At 40.9% G+C, this 23,496-nt stretch overlaps 2 protein-coding genes and 1 long non-coding RNA gene across 3 annotated transcripts; 1 reads left to right on the forward strand and 2 right to left on the reverse strand.

Moving 5' to 3' along the window:
- Nucleotides 1–39: 39 nt before the first annotated feature.
- On the reverse strand, nt 40–13,609 carry LOC149610461 (uncharacterized). The gene is made up of 3 exons (XM_089858918.1): nt 13,014–13,609; nt 12,286–12,735; nt 40–1,656 (listed from the first exon to the last, which is right to left on the reverse strand). Exons 1-3 carry the CDS (start codon nt 13,492–13,494, stop codon nt 575–577), a joined length of 2,013 nt encoding a protein of 670 aa, XP_089715044.1. The 5' UTR covers nt 13,495–13,609; the 3' UTR covers nt 40–574.
- On the forward strand, nt 13,598–17,949 carry LOC149610462 (uncharacterized). The gene is made up of 3 exons (XR_016376562.1): nt 13,598–14,859; nt 14,983–15,281; nt 15,466–17,949. It is a non-coding gene; the product is annotated as an uncharacterized LOC149610462 (long non-coding RNA).
- Nucleotides 17,950–17,978: 29 nt separating this feature from the next.
- LOC149610463 (uncharacterized) lies at nt 17,979–23,025 on the reverse strand. Its single transcript, XM_089858917.1, has 2 exons — nt 21,018–23,025; nt 17,979–20,942 (listed from the first exon to the last, which is right to left on the reverse strand). The coding sequence occupies exons 1-2, from the start codon at nt 22,806–22,808 to the stop codon at nt 18,261–18,263; spliced, it is 4,473 nt and encodes a 1,490-aa protein (XP_089715043.1). The 5' UTR covers nt 22,809–23,025; the 3' UTR covers nt 17,979–18,260.
- Nucleotides 23,026–23,496: the final 471 nt, after the last annotated feature.

A 23,496-nucleotide genomic window follows, 5' to 3' on the forward strand; every position in this document is an offset into this window, starting at 1 on the left:
TTCCGTGCAAATAAAACTGAAAGATTATGAGGAATATACTTTTACAGGTGTTATAGTTAATATTTTATTTAATTTATACAAGTACACTTCGATTCTACACTGATTTGTTTCGTATATACAACTATTTCTTAATAATTACGGTGGGAGATATTATTTAGGTTTCTTTGTTTATCGAACTTCATTCTCAATATTTAACACTGAAATTTTAACAATTTTGTTTATAATTTTACGACTTACATTATTGCCTAACTTTAGTTTAAAACACGTTTAATTACAATAATTTTTAAAGCTATTTGGACCCAAAGCGCCAGTCCTTATCCCTAAAGATGAATTTGTTACGTGGATCCATTTAGACAGTGGCAACGAAGAGAGATTACCTTTTCGTTTGTGGACATGGACTCTTTGCATTGCCCGATTGTAGCTTCTATTTCAGAAACCATCCTTCTCTCTGATTTAGTCGCACTTTTATCATTCTAACGTTATAGATATTGGCGCAAGGTTTGACTTTAGGTCCAAATATCTCATTAAACATCTTGATTAACAACGGGATAGGGCTTTAAAACATTTAACCAAATCAGTCCGCATTTATATTTCTCTTCCCAACGTCATCCAACCTTCTTGACGTTGAATGCCCAACTGGCGATTCTTCTCTGCTGCCCCAAGAACTTTTGGGACTTCCTTCTAAACTAGCGGGTGCTCCTACAGTTACGCTCCTCGATGTACCCGATCTACCAGAATTATTCTTCTTGACTAAATCTTCGGGTAATTGATGAGCAGCAGCGAAACCACCTGCCCCTACCATCCCGAAGAGTCCGGGATGATTAGGTGGAAAAATGGCGGCTTGTCCTACGGCTGCGCTAGGTGGCAACCCGTGAAAGAACCCACTTGACCCGTAAGGTGGCATTGACACCATCCTACCACTAGAAGACGATGGACTAGTCGGCGATGTCGTAGAATAGGGTGGTCGCCTGAAAGCGTGTCCGGATGAGGACACCAACCCAGGGAAAATCGGCATGTAACTCGGACTGGTAACCCCCGGAAAAGCCGTTGGTAAACTGCTCATGTGATTAGCGTATGGTTTTGAGGGCATTAAGTGTGATTGTGGAATGTTTAATGGCGTCTGTGGGTTCGTGTGCAAGTGAGCCGGTGGTGGTGGACTCGTATCATCGCCGTCAGTCGTGTCCCCATCCGCTGCGGGGTTGCCAACAAAGGGTAGTAGTAAATGCTCAATGGCCTGGAGGACATCGCCACCGGTTCGACGCAGTGCCACGTTCAGGAGTTCCCTGGGATGGTGAGGGAATACTCTTGACAAAATAACCAATGGCGAACGTTTGTTCGAATCTTGAGGGTTAGTTGTGGCAGTTGGACGTTCCGGTTCGTCACCAGATTCTTCAGATTGGGGATGAATGTCCGGAGAAGAGTTTGAATGGTTAGACGTTTGGTTAATGGTTGCGGGATTGGATGATTCGCCGTCTACGGTGACGTCCAAACTATTCCTACGATCAGAGCGAACATCTCGTCTGTCTTTATTGTTGATATCCTTGTTGTTATATCGAGGTTCTTCATCAGGCTTAGAAAGCGACGGAGGGGAAGGAGCCGTCTCGATCGAAGGACTGTGGCTGTCAGCGGGCGGGGAGATACATCGCCTTTTCCATTCTGAAACAAAGAGTTACGTATTGAGTCAAAAATATGAAATTAATTTAACCGAAAGCGTGGTTGACGATTGTAATTTTAAGTGAGTTCGACATATTGATAACCGAACCGACGCGCAAATGCGGATTTACATTCATCACTACTCCAAACAAATTAAAAGTAATAAGACATTGTGATAACGTTTTTGATAATCTTTATATATTTTCATAAACTTAGCAGACATTTATTGTCATGGTCCATTACCTAGTGCGTGGAAACAAATGGATCATTAATGTTCATACCCAAACGTATCACCATTCAACAAGCCAACGTCAAGGACCCTAACCTTTTTAAACTATCACAGATTCCTAGACTAAAATTATATCCAAAATGGCCCAAACCATTTATTTCGTCTATACCCGGATATCCCAAACAACTTCCATTAATTAAGTAAAGGTAAAACTATAATAAAGGAATGTCCATTCATCTTAACACTTTTTCAAGACACCTTATAATAAAGAACATAACTTCCTCGATCCTAGCTTCATCATCAAGTGGATAGTCTACGAAGCATAAGTTGATAAGATATGTTCCATAAGTATGACACTACCTATCCTTCGTAATGCTAGAGACTTTCAGCTCGAGCTAGTTCGAGGGAGAACGACGCGAGAATTGACTACACACTCGGTTAGGTTTGCAGACTTCCAACTTCCAATTTAGTCTGTAGTAAGCCTTTGACAGCACCTCACCAGGCGTCGCTTTACCCCGAATCTATGACCTACGTCACTTCATGACAAGCTCTCAGTAACCAGTGACAAACTTATGGAACATATCTTATGAACTTATGACGAAGAAAAGTGCACTTATTTTTTTTTAAGAAGTGCAGGTAATCTATTACCAGCTATTATTTTGAGACGTAGTGGGACCTAGCTAGATTCTGGGGTAGAAAAAAGGAACTATCTTATGGAAGAGTGGCATAGTTTCGCAGGTTTTCCATTGTCGTTAATATGACATACGAGCGATGACCTATACTATTCCCCCGTCAAGAAAATATACTTTATAAAATAATACCTCCAATATCAGGCTCTCGAGTTAAGCGAGCCTACCATGCAGGACTGTTATACTATTAAAAGGAACCCGGGAAGAGACGGTGGTGACGCGGTATTAAACGGTGGCTCTGATAAATGAGTTTTCCTGGTCCCTGGACCTTTTCATAAGGGACCCGACTATCTTACGGGTTGGGAACTATAAGCCCCGCCCATAGAAAAATTTCATCATAGCGGATAGAGTTATTTCGGCGAACAAAGGCTGAACTCATTTTGAGCAGAGATGCCGAGGAAGGAGATCCATTTTTAAATACCCAAGTTCGAAGTTTATCAACTATAGTAAGACATTATCCAGTTAAGGTTTCTTTAATTATGGCAAACGATACGTCAAAAACCTTGGTTCAAACATGGTGGTTCTATCCCTTTTAATTGATTATACATTGTGTTTCTGAAGGTTTGTCAGCAATTAAGGGCAGTGTTATTTCTGCACCTTAACATTTGTAATATTTTTTATTAAATCCTGATACCCATCAGGATTAAAACACTAATGCGAAAATAATCCAAACCTTTTGACCCACGTTTTCATTTGGTTAATTTTTTTTATTGGATCTAACTTATTTTCAATTCTTTTTACGATTTTGTCTAGCACCTTAATTTTGAACTTCAATTGCTTATTTTATATTAAAAAACTAGTAGCAAAGGTATCTAGCATTTCTCATCCACCCGCTGGGACATTTTATTAGTTTTTGGGCCGCCATTTTTAAATATGGCGGAAAAACGAAAGCCAAAAGCAATAAAGCCCGTTCATAAGATATAAGAAACCAGTGTACTAAAAATTAAATAAATCTGTTGAAATGTTCCATAACAATGGTTTTCTTTTTGTTACATTTCTCGCCTACATTTCATTCAACATGGCCACTGATTTTAAAAATCTCTCTTAGTGCGTGCCTACAATTTTAAAAATCACATCCCAGCAAATTTTCAGCCTCCTAGGTAACGCGGTTTGGCTTGCTTGGGCGTTGGCTATCAGTCACTTTGTGAGAGTGGAGTTTGAAATTGCTACGGTTGCTTTTCAGTTTTTGAAAAAATTTCTAACCTTCCACTAAAAGGTTCCCATAAGTTTACCCATAGAAATAACAATGATAATAATTTTCCTATTACGTTTCTAATCATCTATACTTCAAGCAACACACTTCAGATAGTAAAACCCAAAAACCATCTCGGATAGGGAGAGAAAAGTTATGAACTCTTTTAGCTCCAACCCGTCCCCGAGGCAAGTAGAGTAGCGCCAACGAGCACCTTCGCGAGAGAGAGAGAAAACTTGATCCAAATTACGATGTGCCAAGACATCCAAGATTCTCTCGACTCTCCACTCTGCATTTTCGGGGTTAAAAGGCTTAAAATATGTAAGCTCAGTCAAAGGAGATGCTCCCCCACCCCGTTCCACCCATCTTTTCAAAGTGCAAAAATGAAATATCTTAGAGAGGCGCAAGGTATCGCGAGTTTGGCGTGCCAATGATATTAAACGCTTTTTCTCTTCCCATCTCGATCTACTTCCTCATTTTCCTTCCTTCCTTCTGTATAGTTTGGTTGCATTTACACTTCCCGAAGCCAGAGCTACCATGAATCTATACAGTTTCTTTAATATAATATATATAGAGTTAGCCCTCTCTATCGTGAACCCAATATTTCTATTGAAATAGAGAGAGGGGGAAAATGGATTGGCTTGTCCGACGTCGATATATGGAAACGGGGAGTGATATTATATTGTGTAGGTGAGGAAGTATATGGCGCAACGGACAGCTTTTGAAGCTCTAAACGGATGGGGTGCCCGGAAGCTATAGTTATAGTATAGGAAATGACCTTTAACCGCACCGTGAGGTTAACTACGGGGGATTGAATAGAACATATTGTTTCGTTATGAAGTATTAAAGGAAATTGTGTACAAAGGGTTTTGTCACAGCGTTGCCAGGCCGTTGGTGAGTCAAGAGATTGCGCAGATAATTAGGTGAGCGGTTCAGTTTCACTTAGTACTTGACCAACTTGACTGACTGGTAACACTGCATCGAAGTTTAAGCTGGGAGAAGAGGAGGCCTACTCTTTAGTGAATAGGTAAATTATTTATTTTTATTCTTTTCAAAATATTAGAGCCTACGAGTATGGCTTCCTTGCCTGGCAGGTCTAAGGTGGAAAACTATTGAAGTCCACTTGCAACATTATCTGATCCACATTTCATGTTAATTGCTAACCTCTTCTTTAATATTGTAGATATTTAATTAGAAATATTTCTGAATTTAATACTCTTTTAAATAATAAAGAACGAATTCTATCAAGGTCCTCTTTTGTAAATCAAAATAAAGTTTATGTTAAATATTTTTGATTGTTGTTAAAGAGTACTAATTAAAATCTGGTATTTAATATTTCAATTTGAATTTTTTACTTCATATCAGTCGAAAGGTAAAAGTCCCTGGCTTGATTTATTTATTCTTTTGGAATTTACCAAATTTTTTTACAAAATTAACATAATTAAATTATTTTTTTGGCTTGATTTTGCTCCTGGGCCAATGATAGCTGGGGCAAGTGCTATACTCAAGTCAAGTATGGGGGTATAACAAGAACCAATTAAGTTAAAGTGAATTAGTTAAATAATTAAATCAAATATTGAGATGGCGACGTAGTAACATACTTTAACTTGTCCTACATTGAAAGCAGACTAGAAAAAAATCGGGGATGGATAGTGCGATGAAAAAAATTTATAACTTCTTAACATCGGTGTTGCAATGGGGAAAAGCATTGCATTCTCTTAGAAATGCCACGCGTGACCCTGTCACTTGTCTATTTGAAATGGAATATATCCTGACACGGACTGTTCAAGTATTTATCCAAATTATCTCACATAACCTCTTTAAACAGTTTTTTAAAAGTATTCACGCTCAAAAATCAGAACTAAATTCAGCACTCCCAATTAATCATTTTTAAAATCCTTAAAAATATCAATAAGTCAGTGATAATAACTAGAAATCATAAATCGGAATCTACTTCCAATTGATAAAGGCAAATATGCAAATTCCTCACGCTGTAAAGAAGGGAGAGCAAGGGGAGGGGGGGGGGCGATAAGAGAATTAGAGGAATGCAATTTCGAGCCCAAAGGGATTAATTGAAACCGCTCTCTTTGGAGAGAGGATGAAAGAAGAGAGGCATTCAATGGGTCTCCATCCTTATTAGAGGAGTATACAGGCGGGCCCTCGTCATCCTTTACCATGAGATATAGTGTAAAGAAGCGCGAAACAGTTGAGCTATATAGTGACTTTGTCGCGGGACTTCCGCCTCCCTCACCTCCAGTTTTTCCGAAAAAGGGCATCCTCTGGCTATCACGATGCTCCCACAGTTAGGTACCCCCTAGAAAAATTTAATCATTTTTCCAGGCGTCTGCCCGAATGGCTGGATGCGGGCCCTCGATGGAAGTTCATTCCAACGAGTATCTCCGCGTATATACAGTGTATTTCATAGTGTGTCCCCCGATCCGAATTCCAGAGACTTCATTTAGAAAAGCCTCCCCAAAACTATGTACCCAACGAGGGCAACAAAAAAAGAGATATGATATAGCTTTAATCGGGAATCTCTTTCATTTTCTAAAGAATATTGAACTAAAAAGGTGTAAATGATTTCAGTACCAGGGCCGTCTTATACATTTTTCCAGATTGGCATTTGCCCAGGGGTCCAACAAACACAGGGGCCCCATGTTCTATTTGATCGTTACTTGACTGATAATCCACCCTCAGTCCGTACCGCTTCATCAAGAACGCTGAAAATTTGCAGGGACGTTACTCTAAGCACCTACATAGAGAGATTTTTCCAATCCGCCGCCATCTTAAAAAATGGCGGCCAGTCTTGCTGGAAATGTAAAAGAACCTTTTAGGAAAAACTTCCGTGCATTTTAACAGACTTCATTAATATTTTGCAGACTGGTTCCCTATATCCTACAGACGGGCTCATTGGCTTTTGTTGTTGCATTTGCCGCCATATTTTAAAATGGCGGGTCTGTATATATTTATTTCAATATGGGGCCTGCATTGTCTTGGCAGAGAGGCCTCCAATGCTTTTAAGACGGCATTGAACGAAACTTGGCGATTCCAGGTTGACGTAAAACATACATTACAAACCTAAGACACTCTTTGTTGTTTTAAAAGGAACAGCTTGCCTCGAACGGCAGTACACAATAAAACTCAATATTCATGGTAAGCATGAATATAAACTCTCCTTTAAAGGGCTATATCCGGAGTCTGAGCTATTACATTCGGGAACAGTTAACAATGGATAATATGAAGTAGGAGGAGGTATGGTTTTTGGAACCATCATTTTTCTATGGTCACCATCAGCTAGCTTATGACACGTCACAGACATAACTTTTGCCGCCTTCGGCTACGGTTTTCGCGCCTTTTAATATTTCACACCCAATACGGAAGCGACCAAAAAAGGCAATAAGGGTGACAGTGTGGTCTTTTTCTGAACGGGAGCGCGCCCGCGACATTCAATTTTATTTGGCAACCCCGAAATTCCAAAATGTCAGAAAGAAAAGAATCGTATACTATGGTGCTGAAGAATTATTAAAATTGCAGCCTGCATCCACGGGCTTAGATGGATATTATACGCTATTCATTTGAATAGCTTGGACGTTTCATTAAATTTATATATTTCATTCCTCACTCGATCTTATTTATTCCAAATTTTTGAGACTAGAGATGATATTATTCAAATATTCTAATTCTTCGTATTTTTTCCCCTAGCGGTTGTCAAATATTTTCACTTTATAAAGGTTGAGAAGAAGAAAATGGCTATTTGAATTGCTAAAAACATTCAATTTCTCTATTTGAAAATATTTTTTTTCTCCCTCTCTTTGTCGTCTATTTCAATTTTGACTTTTTTATTTGAATTTTCGTCGTAATTTCTTGGGAAATTTTAGAAATAATTGCATTCGTAATTTCTTGAGAAATTTTAGAAATAATTGCATTTCAAAGTGGATCAATCTATCTATTTAGGTTTAAAAATTGTTAAGAATTACTAGAATCATAAGTTCGTAAGATATATTGCCACCATAAGTTTGTCACTGGTTACAAACGTAGGTCATATATCGAGGCGCTATCAAGGACTAAATAGGAAGATGGAAGTCCTGCAATATTAACCAAGCGTAGTCAATTCTCGCTTGTCGTTCTCGAACTAGCTCGAGCTATAAGTCTCTAGCATTACGAAGTATGGAACATATCTTATAATCTTATGCTAGAATTTATAAGTTAGCCGCTCACATTTTAATTATTATTTTTAAGCCTATTTTCTGGGGGTCATTTCTGGACCGAACCGGACGTTTCTTAAGAACTATTTTACCTGTCATAAAATTGGCAGGACTTTTAAACCAAGTGTTTATGGGAAGAGCTACAGTGTGGTTTCCATAGAAACATGAACTACCGAGTAAATTACTGATTGTAAATGTTGGGAATTTTAAATTACCATCTATTTTGGTATTATATGTAGTAATTTCAGATTGTCGTATGCAGGTTTAAGCTAAAAAAAGATAAATACTGAAGTAATAAGCAGAAAATTATTGGTATTTACGGTAAAATTACGGTAAGTTAAAAGTACGTCTCTAGGCTACCAACGCCTGTAAAAGTGTTTCACACCGTCCGGCACCCCTGTACAACTCATCAGCCTAACCTACCACCCTAATAAAAACATGGATTGCTACTGAACTTTCTCTTCAATCTTCATTCGTTCGTAACTTTGTACGCGGTTTTCTTTCATACTCATCTCATTCACAAGAACTAAGCACTCAAAAGCTGGTTAGGGGTAGCTTAGGGGTCTAAAAAACCCCAGTCCTAGCTAGATGCGACTACCGACTGAGAACACCGAAGGTAAAAGGCGGGATACGTAAAAATTCCATTTATGAAATCAAAAGGAAATGGTTGTTGAATTTGACAGGGGATTCGTGAGAGACTATTTGGAAAGGCGCTCTTAAACGCTCCATGGATAAAGTATTTTACTTGCGATCGTTGCATATAGCAACTATACCAAAGCTCGAACTCGTTAAGGTATTAATTAAACCTCATTGGCATTTCAATTAGGAATTCATACAGATAGCGGGAATTATTGTGTAGCCAATTTCTCAGCTATCTAGTCGTATTTTGTGGGAAGAGCTAGACTAATCTATATCACAAGTAGAATAATCTTACACCAAGTTCCTATGTAAGATTTTTTGCCGTAGCCTCTGTGTCTGAAAGTTCTGACGTTAAGCTTTTTAAAGTTTCCAACGGAGCTCGCGTGAATGAAGAGATAAAATTTCTAAAATATCGGCCACGACCGAAAACGAGCTTTTGAAGCAGCGCTCCACAGCGGTGGAGAGTGAAGTAAAACAGGCGGGGTTAATTTTTTTATCGAGTAAGTTCAAGCATGGAGGGTTCATCCAAGTGCACTGTGTTTGCGTTTTTTATGGCGTGTGGTGTGCAAACGTTTTTAGAGAAAGCCGACGGAATTATATTTTTCTGGCGCGGAAATACTCTGAGTTTATTTTGAGAGCCTTTTATCCATTTCTAAATTAATACATTTACACCTAACTTGCTCCGCCATAACGTAAACTCCGATCGCCTTAGATCTACGCGAGCGGATCTACGTCTCTCTATTGGCCGAAAAGCTCATCACAAGCGGACCCAACCTCCCATCGAAAAATTTAAGTTTCGTACATTTTTTAAGGGGGGTGGAATTTCTTTAGCGAGACCCAGCTTTCCGCGGCTGATGTTAGTTTGCGCCGAGAAAAAATGTTAGTAGAGAAAAACTTTGGGTGTTCAACTACCATTTACTCTACAGTAAATACATTCGGCCTAGCCTTGGGATATCACGTTTTAGGAACACTCGAGATGAGACGTTCGTTAGAGAAAACCTGACACACATTACCCTCATTCCTAGGCTGGAAAGCTATGTCCTTTGGATCATCTCCTTTTGTCTATATCTATATAAATCAAAGTCCTGACTGACTGACTGATAATCAACGCCCAGCCCAAACCGCTTGCCCTAGAAGGCTGAAAATTTGCAGGAACGTTACTCATAAGTAGTAGGCGCGTACTAAGAAAGATTTTTCCAATCCGCCGCCATCTTAAAAAATGGCGCCCAGAAATGTAAAAACTCTTCTCTATGCAACAAAGTCCGCGCGTTTCAACCGATTTCACAGATATTTAGTACACGGGTTTCCTTTAACCTATAGACGGGCTGAAAGGTCTTTTGGGTTCGATTTGTTGCCTTCTTTTTAAATGGTGGCCAAAAACTAAAAAACCCTTCTTTATGGAATAATGTCCGCGTGAAAAGTAATAAAAAATGTCCCGACAGGCTGACGGGCAACGCCGAGTGCCTTCGCTCCTAGGGTGCTTCAAAAATATTAGTCATCAGTAGAATCTACCCATTCTTTGTATCATTTTGATGGAAGTTCTTATTACACGCGAGCGACGCCGCGGGTAACAGCTAGTCATTATATATTGTAACCACGCTTGCGATATTTATAAAGTCGCCCCACGTGGCCATAAAAGCCTTGGCTAAACTAAGAATAAACTATACTGGTTCCTTAGATTCAATCATACTTTATTAACTAACTAATTAAACAATAAATAATGCCGACTTGCATTAATACAATTAAAGAAATAATAATAATAATTACTAATTAATGATGAAGTCCAATACTTGGGCGAAGACGCCCTATGCTCGAGCATACTACTACATCTTAGTAGTAAAGAAATACTGACTTAATAGTGATAAGCAGTCGATGCTTATATAGTACGGGGAAAGGTCAGAGGTAACTCTGTGTGTTAATCCTCTATGTAACCTTACACCCCTGGAGGAGGTCTCTGAATTATTACGGAAGGTTACAATATGAAGAATTTTACCTCGCCTAAGAGCTATCTCGCGCCGTGTTGCACCTTTGGCGCGCGCCTGACGTCGCGTTGCTACCAACCAATGAAATTACCCAGTCAGAAAGACGTCAGAATTATGAGGCATGACGGATAGTAAGTTCTCAAGCCCATGCCACAAAACCCCCATAGAAATTAACATGTGATGTATGGGGCACAATGATTCCTACAGCTTTATGATAAGTTTATAACATATCGTAATTTTTTTCAATCCGTGGCCATCTTGAAAAATGGTGGACAGAAATGTAAAAAAAAAACCTTCCTTAATGGTTTAACTATTATTTAGCATACTGGATACCTTATTATTGGAAATGCCTAGATATTCATGTCATGAAACTATAGACTTGTCATGACATTATTATAGACCATGAAATACATTCAAATAACACCAAATTATGATGGGAAAGTTAATTTTAGTATCCCTTTAAAAGGGGGTTTCTAAGAAGTCCGGAGATGGACCCGATATTTTTTTATGGTTGAAAAGAGAAGTACTTGTGGTTTGAAAGTTAACAAAAAGAAATGACCCCCACGGTCGGTACAGCACCGCCATAGAAGAAGGATCAGGAAATTTGGCTAACTCCAAAGTTCTTGCTCATATTATCGGAGGAACTGCGGGTCCTTGATACTTAAGTTGAAACCTTCCTTTCGATACAATTGCTTCTATTTAATATCACCAGCCAATTTTTCCCTTAAGATGATAAAAGGTACGGACTTTTTTGCAACGGATATTGAAACTTATATTTACTCTCAGTGTATTATATAATTCAATTTTTTCCTTTCATTATGATTCCCTGCCTTTCAATAAGTATTACTTCGTTTATTGAGTGTGCTGGGAGAAATAAGAGTGATATGGAGACATTTTTGGGTTCGGTAAAATTTAGTTTCCATTGACCCTGGCCACTGGAAATTGAGAAGTATCATTTGTTGTACCTCAATGGCATGAACCAAGATATCAATTATGTTTCAGAAGTCTATAATCGGAAGGGAGATTTCCGTCCCATGTCTGATTAGTTTTCACTGAATTTTATAGCAACAGTGCGCGGTAAGTGCACCATCTCCAGGGCGGTGAGGTTTAAAGATTAAGGTTGCGGTACACTTATCCTAGTATTCCTTCAGCACGGTTTTAAACCAAGGATTATAATTTTTCTAGCTACGGCATTCAAGTGTTCTTTCTAATATGTCTTAACATCGCTGAGCGCGAAATATGTGTATTTGTGAATACAGGAATACCTACAGCTAACAGGAATAATTAAGTATTCATTTTCTCCAAGTATCTAGGGGGATTTTTTTTGGGAAGAGCTATACTAATCATTATATATGACGAATTTTACTTCGCGAAGAATCAATCTCGCCGCACATTGCACCTTGACATCGCGTTGGAACTCTCATTGCTACCAACCAATGAAATAACGGTTAGAAAAACGCCAGAATTATGAAGCGTGACGGAGTATGTAAGCCAGGCCCACACCAAACCCGCATAGAAAATAACGTGGGAAATATGGAAGCACAATGATTCCAATTAATTTTATGTATTCCTGGTGCATATTAGATATAAAATATGCGTTTCACGATTTTCAAATTAGTCCTTCGATTATCAATATGTCGATGTATAGTTATTGTTTGCCAATTCCCTGCTAGTTAAAAAATAAAACTTGACTTACCAGGTTCTCCATCGCCTGATTCTTCCTTGGCAGGGGACGAGCCAGGAGCTGAAGAAACGGGACTATCCGCGGGTTTGCTAACATCTTGACCACCGGAAGAGGTGGCTACAGCTTCCGGAATAACCTTGGAAGAAACGGCTTCAGTGACCTCAGTCGACGTTGCAGAAGCAGTTGCCCTGGCAGCGTTATTATTATTAGTGGTAGAACTTCCAGATCCCCCTCTTCCGGCCAAAAGATGCGTCATGGCGGCCGAAAAGGTGAACCCAGCCCGATGCATGGCCATAATGCCTTCGTGACAACCGTATAGCATACTCAATTCCCTCGCTTCGTTCTCTTCCTGGGCCTGTTGCCTTCGAAGAGCTACTTGTGCCGCCATAACCCGCTGGCGTTCAGCGATCAACGTGCACTTTGCACAGACACAATCTCGCCAACGGCAGTAACGTTTATGTCCTGGAAAGGTTTTCAGTTAGTAGACTATTCAGTTTAAGTTTCAGTAGGTTAAATTTAACAACTATGTTATATAATTTGTTTTCATGCTGGGATTCTAATGTACCGCTATTCCTCAACATAAACGGATTATTGAATATGAACAGTAAATAATTAGCATGCTATTTAGGATGGGGTAATTAGAATTGTATAAAATTGATAGGCAAATAATTTAAACAGCATGTATTTCACTAATTAGGGCTTTTAAACAGTAAGTCAAAATTATAAGTAATATAACTAACCTTTGAGAGCGGACACCACTCCGTGATTCCTACAACGGGCGCATTTGGGTGTCCTCTGGTACCTTTCGGCCGAACGTAGTATCAAGCCTCCTGGTCCCGGCGCGTGCGGACCTCCGGGACCGGGTCCGTCATTGGGAGCCACGGAACCGGCGTCCACTAACGCCGCCGAATTACGCGGATGATCGCGACAATTAGCCCTATGTTCTGGTGGCGAAACGGGGACATCCGGTCCACCCATCATGGTCGTTGAAACGTTTCCCCTACCGGACCCGAGGCCAGAAGGGGCCACAGGTGGTCCGCCGCCAGTAAATCGCGACTGATCGTTAGTGATCCAAGACGGTGGTGCTCTGTGAAGGGGTCCCGCGGATAAATCGACAGAGTTCTTGCCAGGAGAAGACGATGAGAACTGTTTCCTGGACCCACCACCGGACATAGTCGGCTTTCCGCGACGAGTCACCCTATCAAGTAACCGGCGAACCATACAGCACCTTTGGCTACTTTACCGGGAGTATGCCGGGAAGCCCCGAACCTCGGGGGCCCAAAAAGGGGGAAATTTTGACTACTTTATAAGGTTTTTATATAAAGAGTTCCTATCTTCTTACAGACCCCCTTGTACTAAATTGGAACCAATGGACTCCTCAGTGGAGAGTATATAGTATATAAAAGATTACCTTCCCCCCTTTTCATCCCAGATATTTGGCGGGAAAGCCCCTATGATATAAAAAAATTTCTTTATTGTTCGGGATGGTGCGACGCTGCAAAGATTCCCCAGTTTCGCACGTGCGAATCTTTCTCCCCAGTCTCTTCTCTCTTCAGCCTCTTCCATTCTCTCGGAATCCCCGCTCCTGGCCGGTTAGAGAATCCATTGTGACTGGGGCTCCGCCCACCTTGGATTCTCCTTGGCGTTTCATTTGGCTACTATTATATCCCGGCAAAACTTTATTGGACGATGGGAGAATGGATAGAGAGGCAGAGAACCAAGTTCGGGGGATACCCTGGACTCCTGGAGAGGCGGAGCTTTGATCCCGACCAGCATCCCGCGAGAATCTTTCTCCCGCGCTTCCTTGGCCCTCGTCTACCAACGCGACTACTACGGACACGCGAACAGAAAAAAATACTAGACATATCTTCCCATAGAAGGAATGGTACCGTCAGAGAAGCCGCGGCTTATCCGAACGCGTATTGTAACGTTTAACGAATACGTTCGCGTTCACTGACGGATCACGCGTGGATTGATTGACGCAGTCGCAAATGGAATATCAAAAGGTGAAGATATACATTCAAGTAACTTTCTTCTTTAGTTTTCCGTTCTTATTGCCTAGTTCTAGATTAGTTCATGAATGCTTAATTATCATAATACCTTCGTGTATTTAAAGAGTAAGGTTATTGGGGGTGTAACCTTGGGTGACGTAAAAGAAAATAGTTTCGAATGTAGGTTTATGTTCCCTTTAAAAAAGAGGCGAAGTCACTCTTGAATACTTATGTGACGTTGTTTTCGAAATAACTTAAAATCCTTTAGTTTGTTGAAAAAAAAACGTATTTGTGAGTTCACTTGTGAGTTAAGACTTTTAAAATCCAAGTCAGCTGTAAATTATTTTTATAATAGGAATGGATAACAAAGAAAGGGACGTTTCACTTGCAACAAGATTGTGGTGTACATTAACTTGTGTTATAAATACACGTTTAGTTAGTTATCTTTTCTTATTACATTGTATTATGACGAAACACTTTCGAGTGTTCTTCTGGATGGTTCGGAGTCCTCACATATTTCTCTACGGAAATGTAATCATAAAACTGGCAGAACAATACGTTTTTGGAAATAATGTGAAATACAGTTCAGAAAAAGGTGGGTGTGGGTAGAGATTAATTATCTCTGGTATTCGGCGACCTCATTAGCATAATAATCGGTGTTCTTGTATAGAAATTATACGGGAACGAATTATTTCCATTTTCGAACCTTTTGTTACAGGTTAGGGGGGACCAAAGGCAAACGGTATCGGACGACGGGTAAAGCCGAATAAAAACCATTTGGGACGCGACAAGCCGAAAAAGTGGAAAGCAGTTTGATCTGACAGCCCATCATCGCCGCCAAGGGTGAAAGAGAGAAGGCTTGGAATACCGAGGAAGAAAAGATCTGGAGGAATTAAGTCATAACTGATCCCCAACCGACAAAAGCGAACAATAACTCGATCCACCAGCGACTTTTCTCAAAATTCGGATCACTGTGAAAAATCAGAAGATTCTCTGGAACTTAAGTAACATACAAACGTAAGTATGCCTCATTTCATTGGTTTGTTTCCAAGCGCAAATTCCGAGGGAAATGTGTTGCACGGCTTGAACTGGAAAGCAGTGATCACTCTACTTACTAAATGCGGAATGCGAAGTGTTACTAGATTGGTTTTCCATAAATCTCCAAGTTACAAAAAATCTTATTTTTGTTTAAAATATATAGTTCGATTTAGAGCCGGTCACAGAATGAAGAGCTGTTTACAACAACTAAATTCGCATGTTGATTACAAGGGATAGGTGAATTGGTAACTTACGAAATACTGAGCTATAAATAGAGCATTTTGATGTAACTTAGAGGGAAAGGCACAGGGGTAAAACTTTGGTGTATTGTACTAATTACTATAATAAATCACCGATATTTTTTCTCAAAATATAAGTCCCTAATTATCATAAGAAATTACTGTAATTTCACATCACAAATTTCTGACAGCTATAAACAGAGATAACCACTGAAAACAGGGTGCGTGTAATCATTTTAGAACTTTGAAGAGTTACGCGTAATCCCTTTAGCATATTCAAAGGCACAGTAATTAATGTACACCGATTAGTGGTGTTTACTGTTCCTTTTACAAAGCAATGACCAGAACGAAAATTCGTGTAAAATTATTTGTTCCTTGTTAATAAGTTTCACTCCGAATTTATACTTAAGTCAAACTTATGGTGGTTGCGATACTCCTGTCTCGATGGCAAATTCTCAGTTTCGGACAAGTACATTATACGCCTGGTAAATCTTGAGGGTTGAGTTGAGAGAGAGAGTGAGGGAGAATGGAAATAGAGAAAAATTGTCCCGTTACCAACGACACCCGCCGAAAGCCGATCGAATCAACGACGGCTGTTCTTTGATTGAATAAAATAGCAATCAAGCGTGATAATTTTGAACTTTTGAGCCGTGTGTTTGTGCGTAGACATTGTGCGGATGAACCGTTTTAGCATAAAAATCATTTGGCCCTTGGTATTTTAAAATTTCTTTTGACAATTTCCTACATTTAACACTGTTAGAGATATTCCCAAATACCTGAAAATTTTCGAATAAAATGGGACGCTTAACCTGTTTATTTTCCCAACTTAATGTTAACCCACCCTAACACGTCACTATGTGGGGGTACAGACTGCAACGTCTGGTATGGAGGCTACAACTATCCTTCAAGGCACACCAACAAGAAGGGATATCAAGTTTATTAGGGAGAAGGTATAAATTCGCCTCCACATTTCCACCTTTATCTCCAGTCCAAACAAACGTAGGTCCGGAGTTAATCCCCGCCTCTAAATTACAACCAGCATCTCATTGGTTCTTGAAAACTCACATTAGCGCGACGCGAATGACGAAAATTACGTATTTTCCGACTGAGGAGAGGCGAAATAGATCGGCCTCCTTTTACGCCCCCCTTGTATTTTGAAAGGGGGACTGGGACTATGGCGCGCGAATACTTCGGCATCTTAGATATTCTCCCTAATAAACTAGATATCGCTTCTTGACACCAATTTCTAAGGGTAAGTGGCTCCAAGACGCGGGTGAGAGGTTTCGATACGAATAATTCTTATAAGCAAACCACTTTAGACAATCAATTAAAACGATGTATTCAAGTTCATTTTTGGCCATAAGATGGCAACCTGAACCCCCCCCCCCTTCTCTCCCTCCTCATTGAACTCAAGCTAACAAACTAAACCCTAAACTAACATAATATACACCATGAATACTTCAGGACTCAGGTTGCCTCTCGCCTTATCCCTGAATCTTTATTTAACTATAAAACATTTAGTTTATCTCCACTAGCTACAAGGATAAATAAACGCCGTTTATTAATAGGTCAAAAAAGCTCCGCAACTTACACGTTCATGATGGCGGCGGCGTTTTCTTTTAATCATCGTTCCAGAATAACGTACCAGTAGTTAGAACATTTGCGTTTAATTTTAATTTCACGATAGTTTTAAAGCCCACTAAAGCAGCGCGACTCCCGAATCATTTATAAACTTCGTTCTACAATACGCACGTAATGAAAAATGTTTCAGTCACCCTAATAATTTAAACCGCACGCTTCAACTGCCCGAGAAGAAATGGCTAATTTTATCATTCGTTTCACCGCATTGGGCGTCTAACCTTTGACCTACGCAAATCCGAATAGCTCGATCTAGACCTACTATTACGGGGTAATTTATAATTAAAATAATTCTTTAGGCTTATCCCGTTGAAAGTTACTAGTCCACCAAATTCCTTATTGTTTCAAGCCATATCTATCGTCTTTGGATCCACCTACAAATCATTGTTCCGTCTTAAGGAACAAAGGGGGTCAAACACAAAAGTCTATTTTCCCCTCGACCTTTGAACTATATCTATTATTAGTATAATGAAGGCAGTTGACCTAAAAGTCATAGATTGAAGCAAATATGCTATAAACCATTCCACTAATTCCTTACAGAGAAACCAACACACAGGCGGGATGTCGCCCTGTTAGGTTCTTTTCCTAGAGGCAATCATTAGACCACTTGATTCCATTTAGAAATAATTATAAGACTATTTTCACGTAGAGACACATATTCAATATCTATCAAGTTAGGTTGAAAACCTTTAACTAACTTGTTAATGGCAACATTTTCTGTTTACTTCGCTCGAGGTTTTTTTTCTCTAATCAGAATACGTCATTCGCGTCTGTATTGTTGTGATTAATAAAGTAACACTTTATAAAGTCTAATTTAGTTTACTGTTAACAGGTCAGTAGCACATTGTATAATGATCATTCTAGCTCTTTCCGACTCGGGCTCACTCGCCCGTACCACGTGATCATCCGCCAGCGCCATCTATTAAACTTTACGCTAGGCTATTACATAACATCTTTCTCTTCCAATATTTTACAAATACATTTTAAAATCTCTAACTTATTCCATCATTAATATTTTGACAATATACCATACACTAGTCTATTTTACAATTAATATTTCGCTTTTACAATTTCTTCTATATTATTTAAAACATAGCGGCGGCTGAGTTATCCGTCCGCTTCTTGTCCTTATAATGGTGTCGCCTGCGTTATTTAATGATAAATGTGGTGTGAACGCGGGTTGTTTAGGAGGTCCTTTGCATGCCATTGGGGACATCAAATTGGCTGTCGATGGTGGTGCGAGTCGTGGTGAGTTTCCTGGCACTGTTGGATAGGTCTTCCTTAGGTTTGGTTCATGTGATGGTGGTAATGATATTTGTTGTGGACTTTGTGGTTTGTCCTGTGTCTGTAATCTGTTTGTTGGCTGAACTTCTTCATTTGTCTGCGATATCTGTCCTGTTTCCCTGCCATTAAGATTTTCTATTTGGAGAGTGGTCCGCTGCAATCGTTTCGATGGCACTATTGTCTGTGCCATACTTATATTGCTTGTTTGTTCAGTATGTATTGGTTGTCTCGTTTTACTGATAGGCCGGCCAATTGTCGGGGCTATGGTTGGTCTCAGATGTATCCGATTTCGGCGCAGCTGTTTACCATCGTTTGTTAGGATTATGTAAGATTGAGGTTCGGGCCCTTTTTCGATAATCCTAGCTGGGAGCCAGTTTCTATGGTTAGCCTGATAGTGTATAAGTTGTCCTTGATGTAACGGTGGTAGATTTTTTGTTGCTTTTGCGTTATACTGGGATATCATATCGTCTTGTTGCTTTCGAAGTTGGTGCCGTGTGTCTCGGAGCGTATAGTGCGGCTCCAGGGCATAGTTTGTTGTTGTCATTGGAGTTCTTAGACGGCGTCCCATACTAAGTTCGGCTGGGGAAGGTAGGTTGGTTTTTGGCGTTGTACGATATTCGAGAAGAACCTGCTGTAGGCCTTTGCCTTCCTGTTGAGCCTTAATAAGGGAGTTTTTTATTGTCTGAATGGCCCGTTCAGCCATACCATTGGATCGAGGGTAATGTGGCGAAGATGTCACATGGTCCACTCCCCATTGTAGCATAAACTGTTTTAATATGGCAGAATTAAAAGGAGGACCATTGTCCGAAATAATGCGTTGAGGGGGGCCGTAACGAGCGAATTGAGCGTCCAGAAAGACCATGACCGCTTGTGTAGTTGTCAGAGACATTTCTTGTACTTCTATGTATTTAGAAAAGTAGTCCACCAGTAATATGTACTTCTGAGAGTTCACTTGAAACAAATCCATGCCGGCAAGTTCCCATGGTAGGGTCGGTATCGGATGAGGTGTTAACGGAAGTTTTTGGTTTGCGCTCGCTCTGTTGTTGCATATGTCACATGCTTGGATGAACTCTGTTAAATCCCGAGTAAGAGATGGCCAGAAAACATTGATCTTTGCTTTTGCGATACAGGAGTTGATACCTTGGTGTGTATTATGTATTTTCTTCATGATTTGCGTCCGCATAGCTTTAGGGATTACCAAGGTAGCTCCCCGAAACAGCAGGTCGTCCTGCGTGTAAAGTTCTTCTTGGTGTGGCCAGTAAGGCCGCATTTCAGGGGCGAGCATTTTCACAGTGCGGGGCCAGCCTTTCTGTGATAATTCTATTACCTTTACTAAGGTCTCATCTTGATTTGTGGCCATTTTGTATTGCGCTAGTTCGTCTGTTGGTATGGCAGTGATGACATGAACTGCTGTGTGTGGTCCTTCTAGATTAGTCGTATCAATGAGTTGATGTTGTTGCGGGGCTCTTGATAGCATGTCCGCTATATGCAATTGTGGTCCTGGGACATATACTAGTTTAATTTGATAACGAAAAAGTCTCATTAGCAACCTTTGTAAGCGTGGAGATATTAAATGGAGCGGTTTTTTCGAAAGTCCAATAAGGGGATTATGATCTGTATGGACGGTGATAGGAGTGCCGGCCACATAGTAGTGAAAATGTTCACATGCGAATACGATGGCCAAGAGTTCCTTTTCGATTTGGGCATATCTTGATTGGGTGAGATTGAAAGAAGTCGACGCGTATTCGACAGGGTGCGCGTCTTGCATTAAGACAGCTCCTGCGCCTATCTGGCTTGCGTCAACGGAGAGAATAATTGGAGCTTGAGGATTAAAAAATGCTAGGACCGGTGTTGTAGAGGCGAATTTTTTAAGTTGGTCATAATGTTGTTGGTGGTCTGGCTCCCACGTGAAAACCGCTTCCTTCTTCAATAGTGTTCTCAAGGGTGCCGTGTGCTGATTGGCTTCAGGGATGAATTTAGCAATGTAATTTATCATCCCTAGAAAACTCTGTAAGGCAGCTTTGTCACGTGGAGGTGGAAGGGAGCAAATGGCGGTGGTTTTCTTAGGATCAGCCTCAATGCCCACGGCACTTATGATATGACCCAGATAGTTTATTTTAGGAACGGCCAATTGCATTTTTGTGGAATTAAACTTCAATCCCGTCGTAATAGCGCGATCAAATACTTTTATGAGAGTATCTGTATGGCGTGTGATGTCAGCATCGGCAATTAGGAAGTCGTCTGTAGAAATGTAGACGTTAGGGAAGTCTCTCGTAGGATAGAGTGAGCGCATTGCATGTTGACAAATTTCAGTGCCTGTGACGATACCATAAGGCAAACGGGTAAACCGGAAACGTCCATAAGGTGTGGCAAATGTGCAGAGTTTGGAACTTTCTTCAGTGAGTTTAATTTGCCAAAAGGCACTCTGAGCGTCCAATACGGTGAAGATATTAGCTCCCCGCAGTTGTGAAAATATCTCCTGTGTGGTCGGAAGAGGATATGGTTGTCGTTTTATGGAAGTGTTAAGTTTCCTGGGGTCCAGGCATATACGGACTTTGATTTGGTTTGAATCTGGACTTGGTTTAGGTACTACCACCATTGGGTGGACCCAGTCTGTCGGTTCCGTAACGGGGATAATTATACCTTCCTGTTGCATACGTTGAAGTTCAGTATGTACTGCGTTCCGATATGCAAAAGGTATTTGATGGGCCGCTGAAATGGATGGTATCGCATTAGGTTTGAGTTCTATGGAATATTCACCTGGGAGTTGTCCTATGGCGTCAAAACATTCGTGATATTGCTGTATGACGGCTTGAGGTTGAATCAGAAGTGAGTCAACGTTGGCGGTAATCATATCCTTGTGGGGCAATGGGAGTATTTGTCCATTTGGCGGCTTTCTGAAAATCAGCCCTAATCCCATTGAAGCCTTGGCGCCAAGGATGGGAGTGCGGGATTCTCTTGAAATATAGAACGGAAATGTAGCCTTGGCGTTAAGTGTAGAACAGGGTATCATGGTGACTCCTATCATTGGGACCATATGACCCGAGTAGGCTGTGATTGTATGCAAGGGAGGCGAGATTGGTGGTCGTTCCGGAAGGGAGTTGTACATCTGTTCCGTTATGATATTTACTTGCGATCCCGTATCCACTTTGAAAGTGGTAGGGGAGTCATACAGATAGACCTGATCATATATCTCATCTTTATCCTGAGCCAATGTATGTAGAGTGAGGCAGGACGGAATAGGAAGATTCCCTGCCGAAAGCGGCTGTAATGTGAGGCTGTATGTGACGTAATCATCAGTGTATTCCTGGTTCTGTCCCCAAAAGGGCTCCATGGGCACGTTGGGATCGTAGTGTTCTTCGGTGTCATTGGAATCTTCTGTATCATAATCTGTATAGTACATATCAGGCGGTTGATGTCGTTGATAATCTTCATTCACTGGTAAAGGATGTGTACTATGTATAGCGTGAGTAACCCGGCAGCGGCTAGCCCAATGGCCGCGAATACCGCAACGCACACAGGAAGTAGTCTGGGCAGGGCAGGGACGATTGTCATGAGAGGTGCCACATCGAGAACAGCGTGGTGATGTGTTGTACGGGTGCAAATGGTGGGGCGGCCCGGGGCGAAATTGAGTCGAATGGTTGTGATGGCGTCCCGAGAAACGAGTATGTCCATAACGTGGTTGTGACGTGAGTGGCCTCCGAGTGCGGGTGCGACCCGAAGGGCGGTAGGCGTTCATCTTGTTTTGTCGGTGAATGACATCAATGTTGCTTATAGGCTGTGTATGAGAGTCTCGATTTTGATGGCTGGACATTGCCCCGGCATAAACGGTGGAACTTTCATCAGCCTGACATATCTGCATTGCTTCACGTAATGTCAAACGCGGTATTGTAAGAAGCTTTTTGCGTATTATTTCGGATCTAACACCCTTAACAATCATTAAAGTGATGATGTCATCATGTAGAGTACCTAATTCACAGTTTTGGGCCTTGGTCCGCACGTCAATAAGGAATTCATCAAATGTCTGTGCTTGAGTTTGTGTTGTCGATAACAGCAGGTATCGCAAGTAGGTTACATTCTTATAGGGTGCGTAATAAGCGTCGAGTGCGGCAAAAATCACAGGTAGGGTTAGTGCATCGCCAGTTTCAGGTATCGTTAACGTGTTATATATGCGTCGGCCAGCCGGGCCTAATATATGCAGAAACGTTGCTCTTTGTCGAGATACAGTCTCTATGCCTAAATTCGCAGCAGTCGCATAGATTTCAAAACTTTCTTTATACTCACGCCAGGCCGAGGCTGGATCCGCGCCTGGCACAAAGTGCGTTGGGCCTTTGAAACTTGTCATTATTATTAGTCCAGGGATCGTTGTTCGTCGCTAATCTATTGAGCGGAGTGATACAGTACGTTTGTCACTTCTATCCCACCTCTATCACCATGTTGTGATTAATAAAGTAACACTTTATAAAGTCTAATTTAGTTTATTGTTAACAGGTCAGTAGCACATTGTATAATGATCATTCTAGCTCTTTCCGACTCGGGTTCACTCGCCCGTACCACGTGATCATCCGCCAGCGCCATCTATTAAACTTTACGCTAGGCTATTACATAACATGTATGACCTATCCCCACGGGATCAAATGGGAAAGCGCAGAGCAACGACGGAATGAAAGGGGTGGGGCTTACATGTCAGCTGACACCTTCGTAAGAGTAGAAGCTAAAATCTCGCGGCTTAGGCCTTCTTATAGTATATTCCTTCTTGGTATAATAAAACACGTCAAAACACACGTCGGTTATTTGGATGAATAGGACAAAGGATCAGGATCTGGCCAAAACCCTACCTCCTCCCATAGAACTTGCTGTTAATTTTGGGTTCCTTTGAATTTTCTTCAAAAGTCGCGCTTATACATGTAAATGGAATTCTTTGAACGGGCTTCTATAGCGCGCGCAGCTTGCGTCGTGTTGCCCGAGATCGAGTGGGCTATGCGCAGGCGCCAAAAAACGAAGGCTAAGTTTTACCCCCGTGTCTTTCCCAC

This window comes from Phalangium opilio, unplaced genomic scaffold (genome assembly GCF_054372755.1).
Source record: "Phalangium opilio isolate 3A_F unplaced genomic scaffold, DU_Popi_V2 ptg000329l_1, whole genome shotgun sequence".
In the NCBI taxonomy this organism is placed as follows: domain Eukaryota; kingdom Metazoa; phylum Arthropoda; class Arachnida; order Opiliones; family Phalangiidae; genus Phalangium; species Phalangium opilio.

What these genes read in the sequence shown, in the direction of transcription:
- LOC149610461 (XM_089858918.1), bottom strand. Translation starts at nt 13,494, where the DNA reads ATGGTTCGCCGGTTACTTGATAGGGTGACTCGTCGCGGAAAGCCGACT. An exon ending in AGTGGTGTCCGCTCTCAAAG is followed by an intron (nt 12,736 to 13,013) that starts GTTAGTTATATT and finishes AAACCTTTCCAG; the next exon opens with GACATAAACGTTACTGCCGT. An exon ending in ATCAGGCGATGGAGAACCTG is followed by an intron (nt 1,657 to 12,285) that starts GTAAGTCAAGTT and finishes TCTTTGTTTCAG; the next exon opens with AATGGAAAAGGCGATGTATC.
- LOC149610463 (XM_089858917.1), bottom strand. Translation starts at nt 22,808, where the DNA reads ATGACAAGTTTCAAAGGCCCAACGCACTTTGTGCCAGGCGCGGATCCA. An exon ending in CAGATTCAAACCAAATCAAA is followed by an intron (nt 20,943 to 21,017) that starts GTCCGTATATGC and finishes CCGACCACACAG; the next exon opens with GAGATATTTTCACAACTGCG.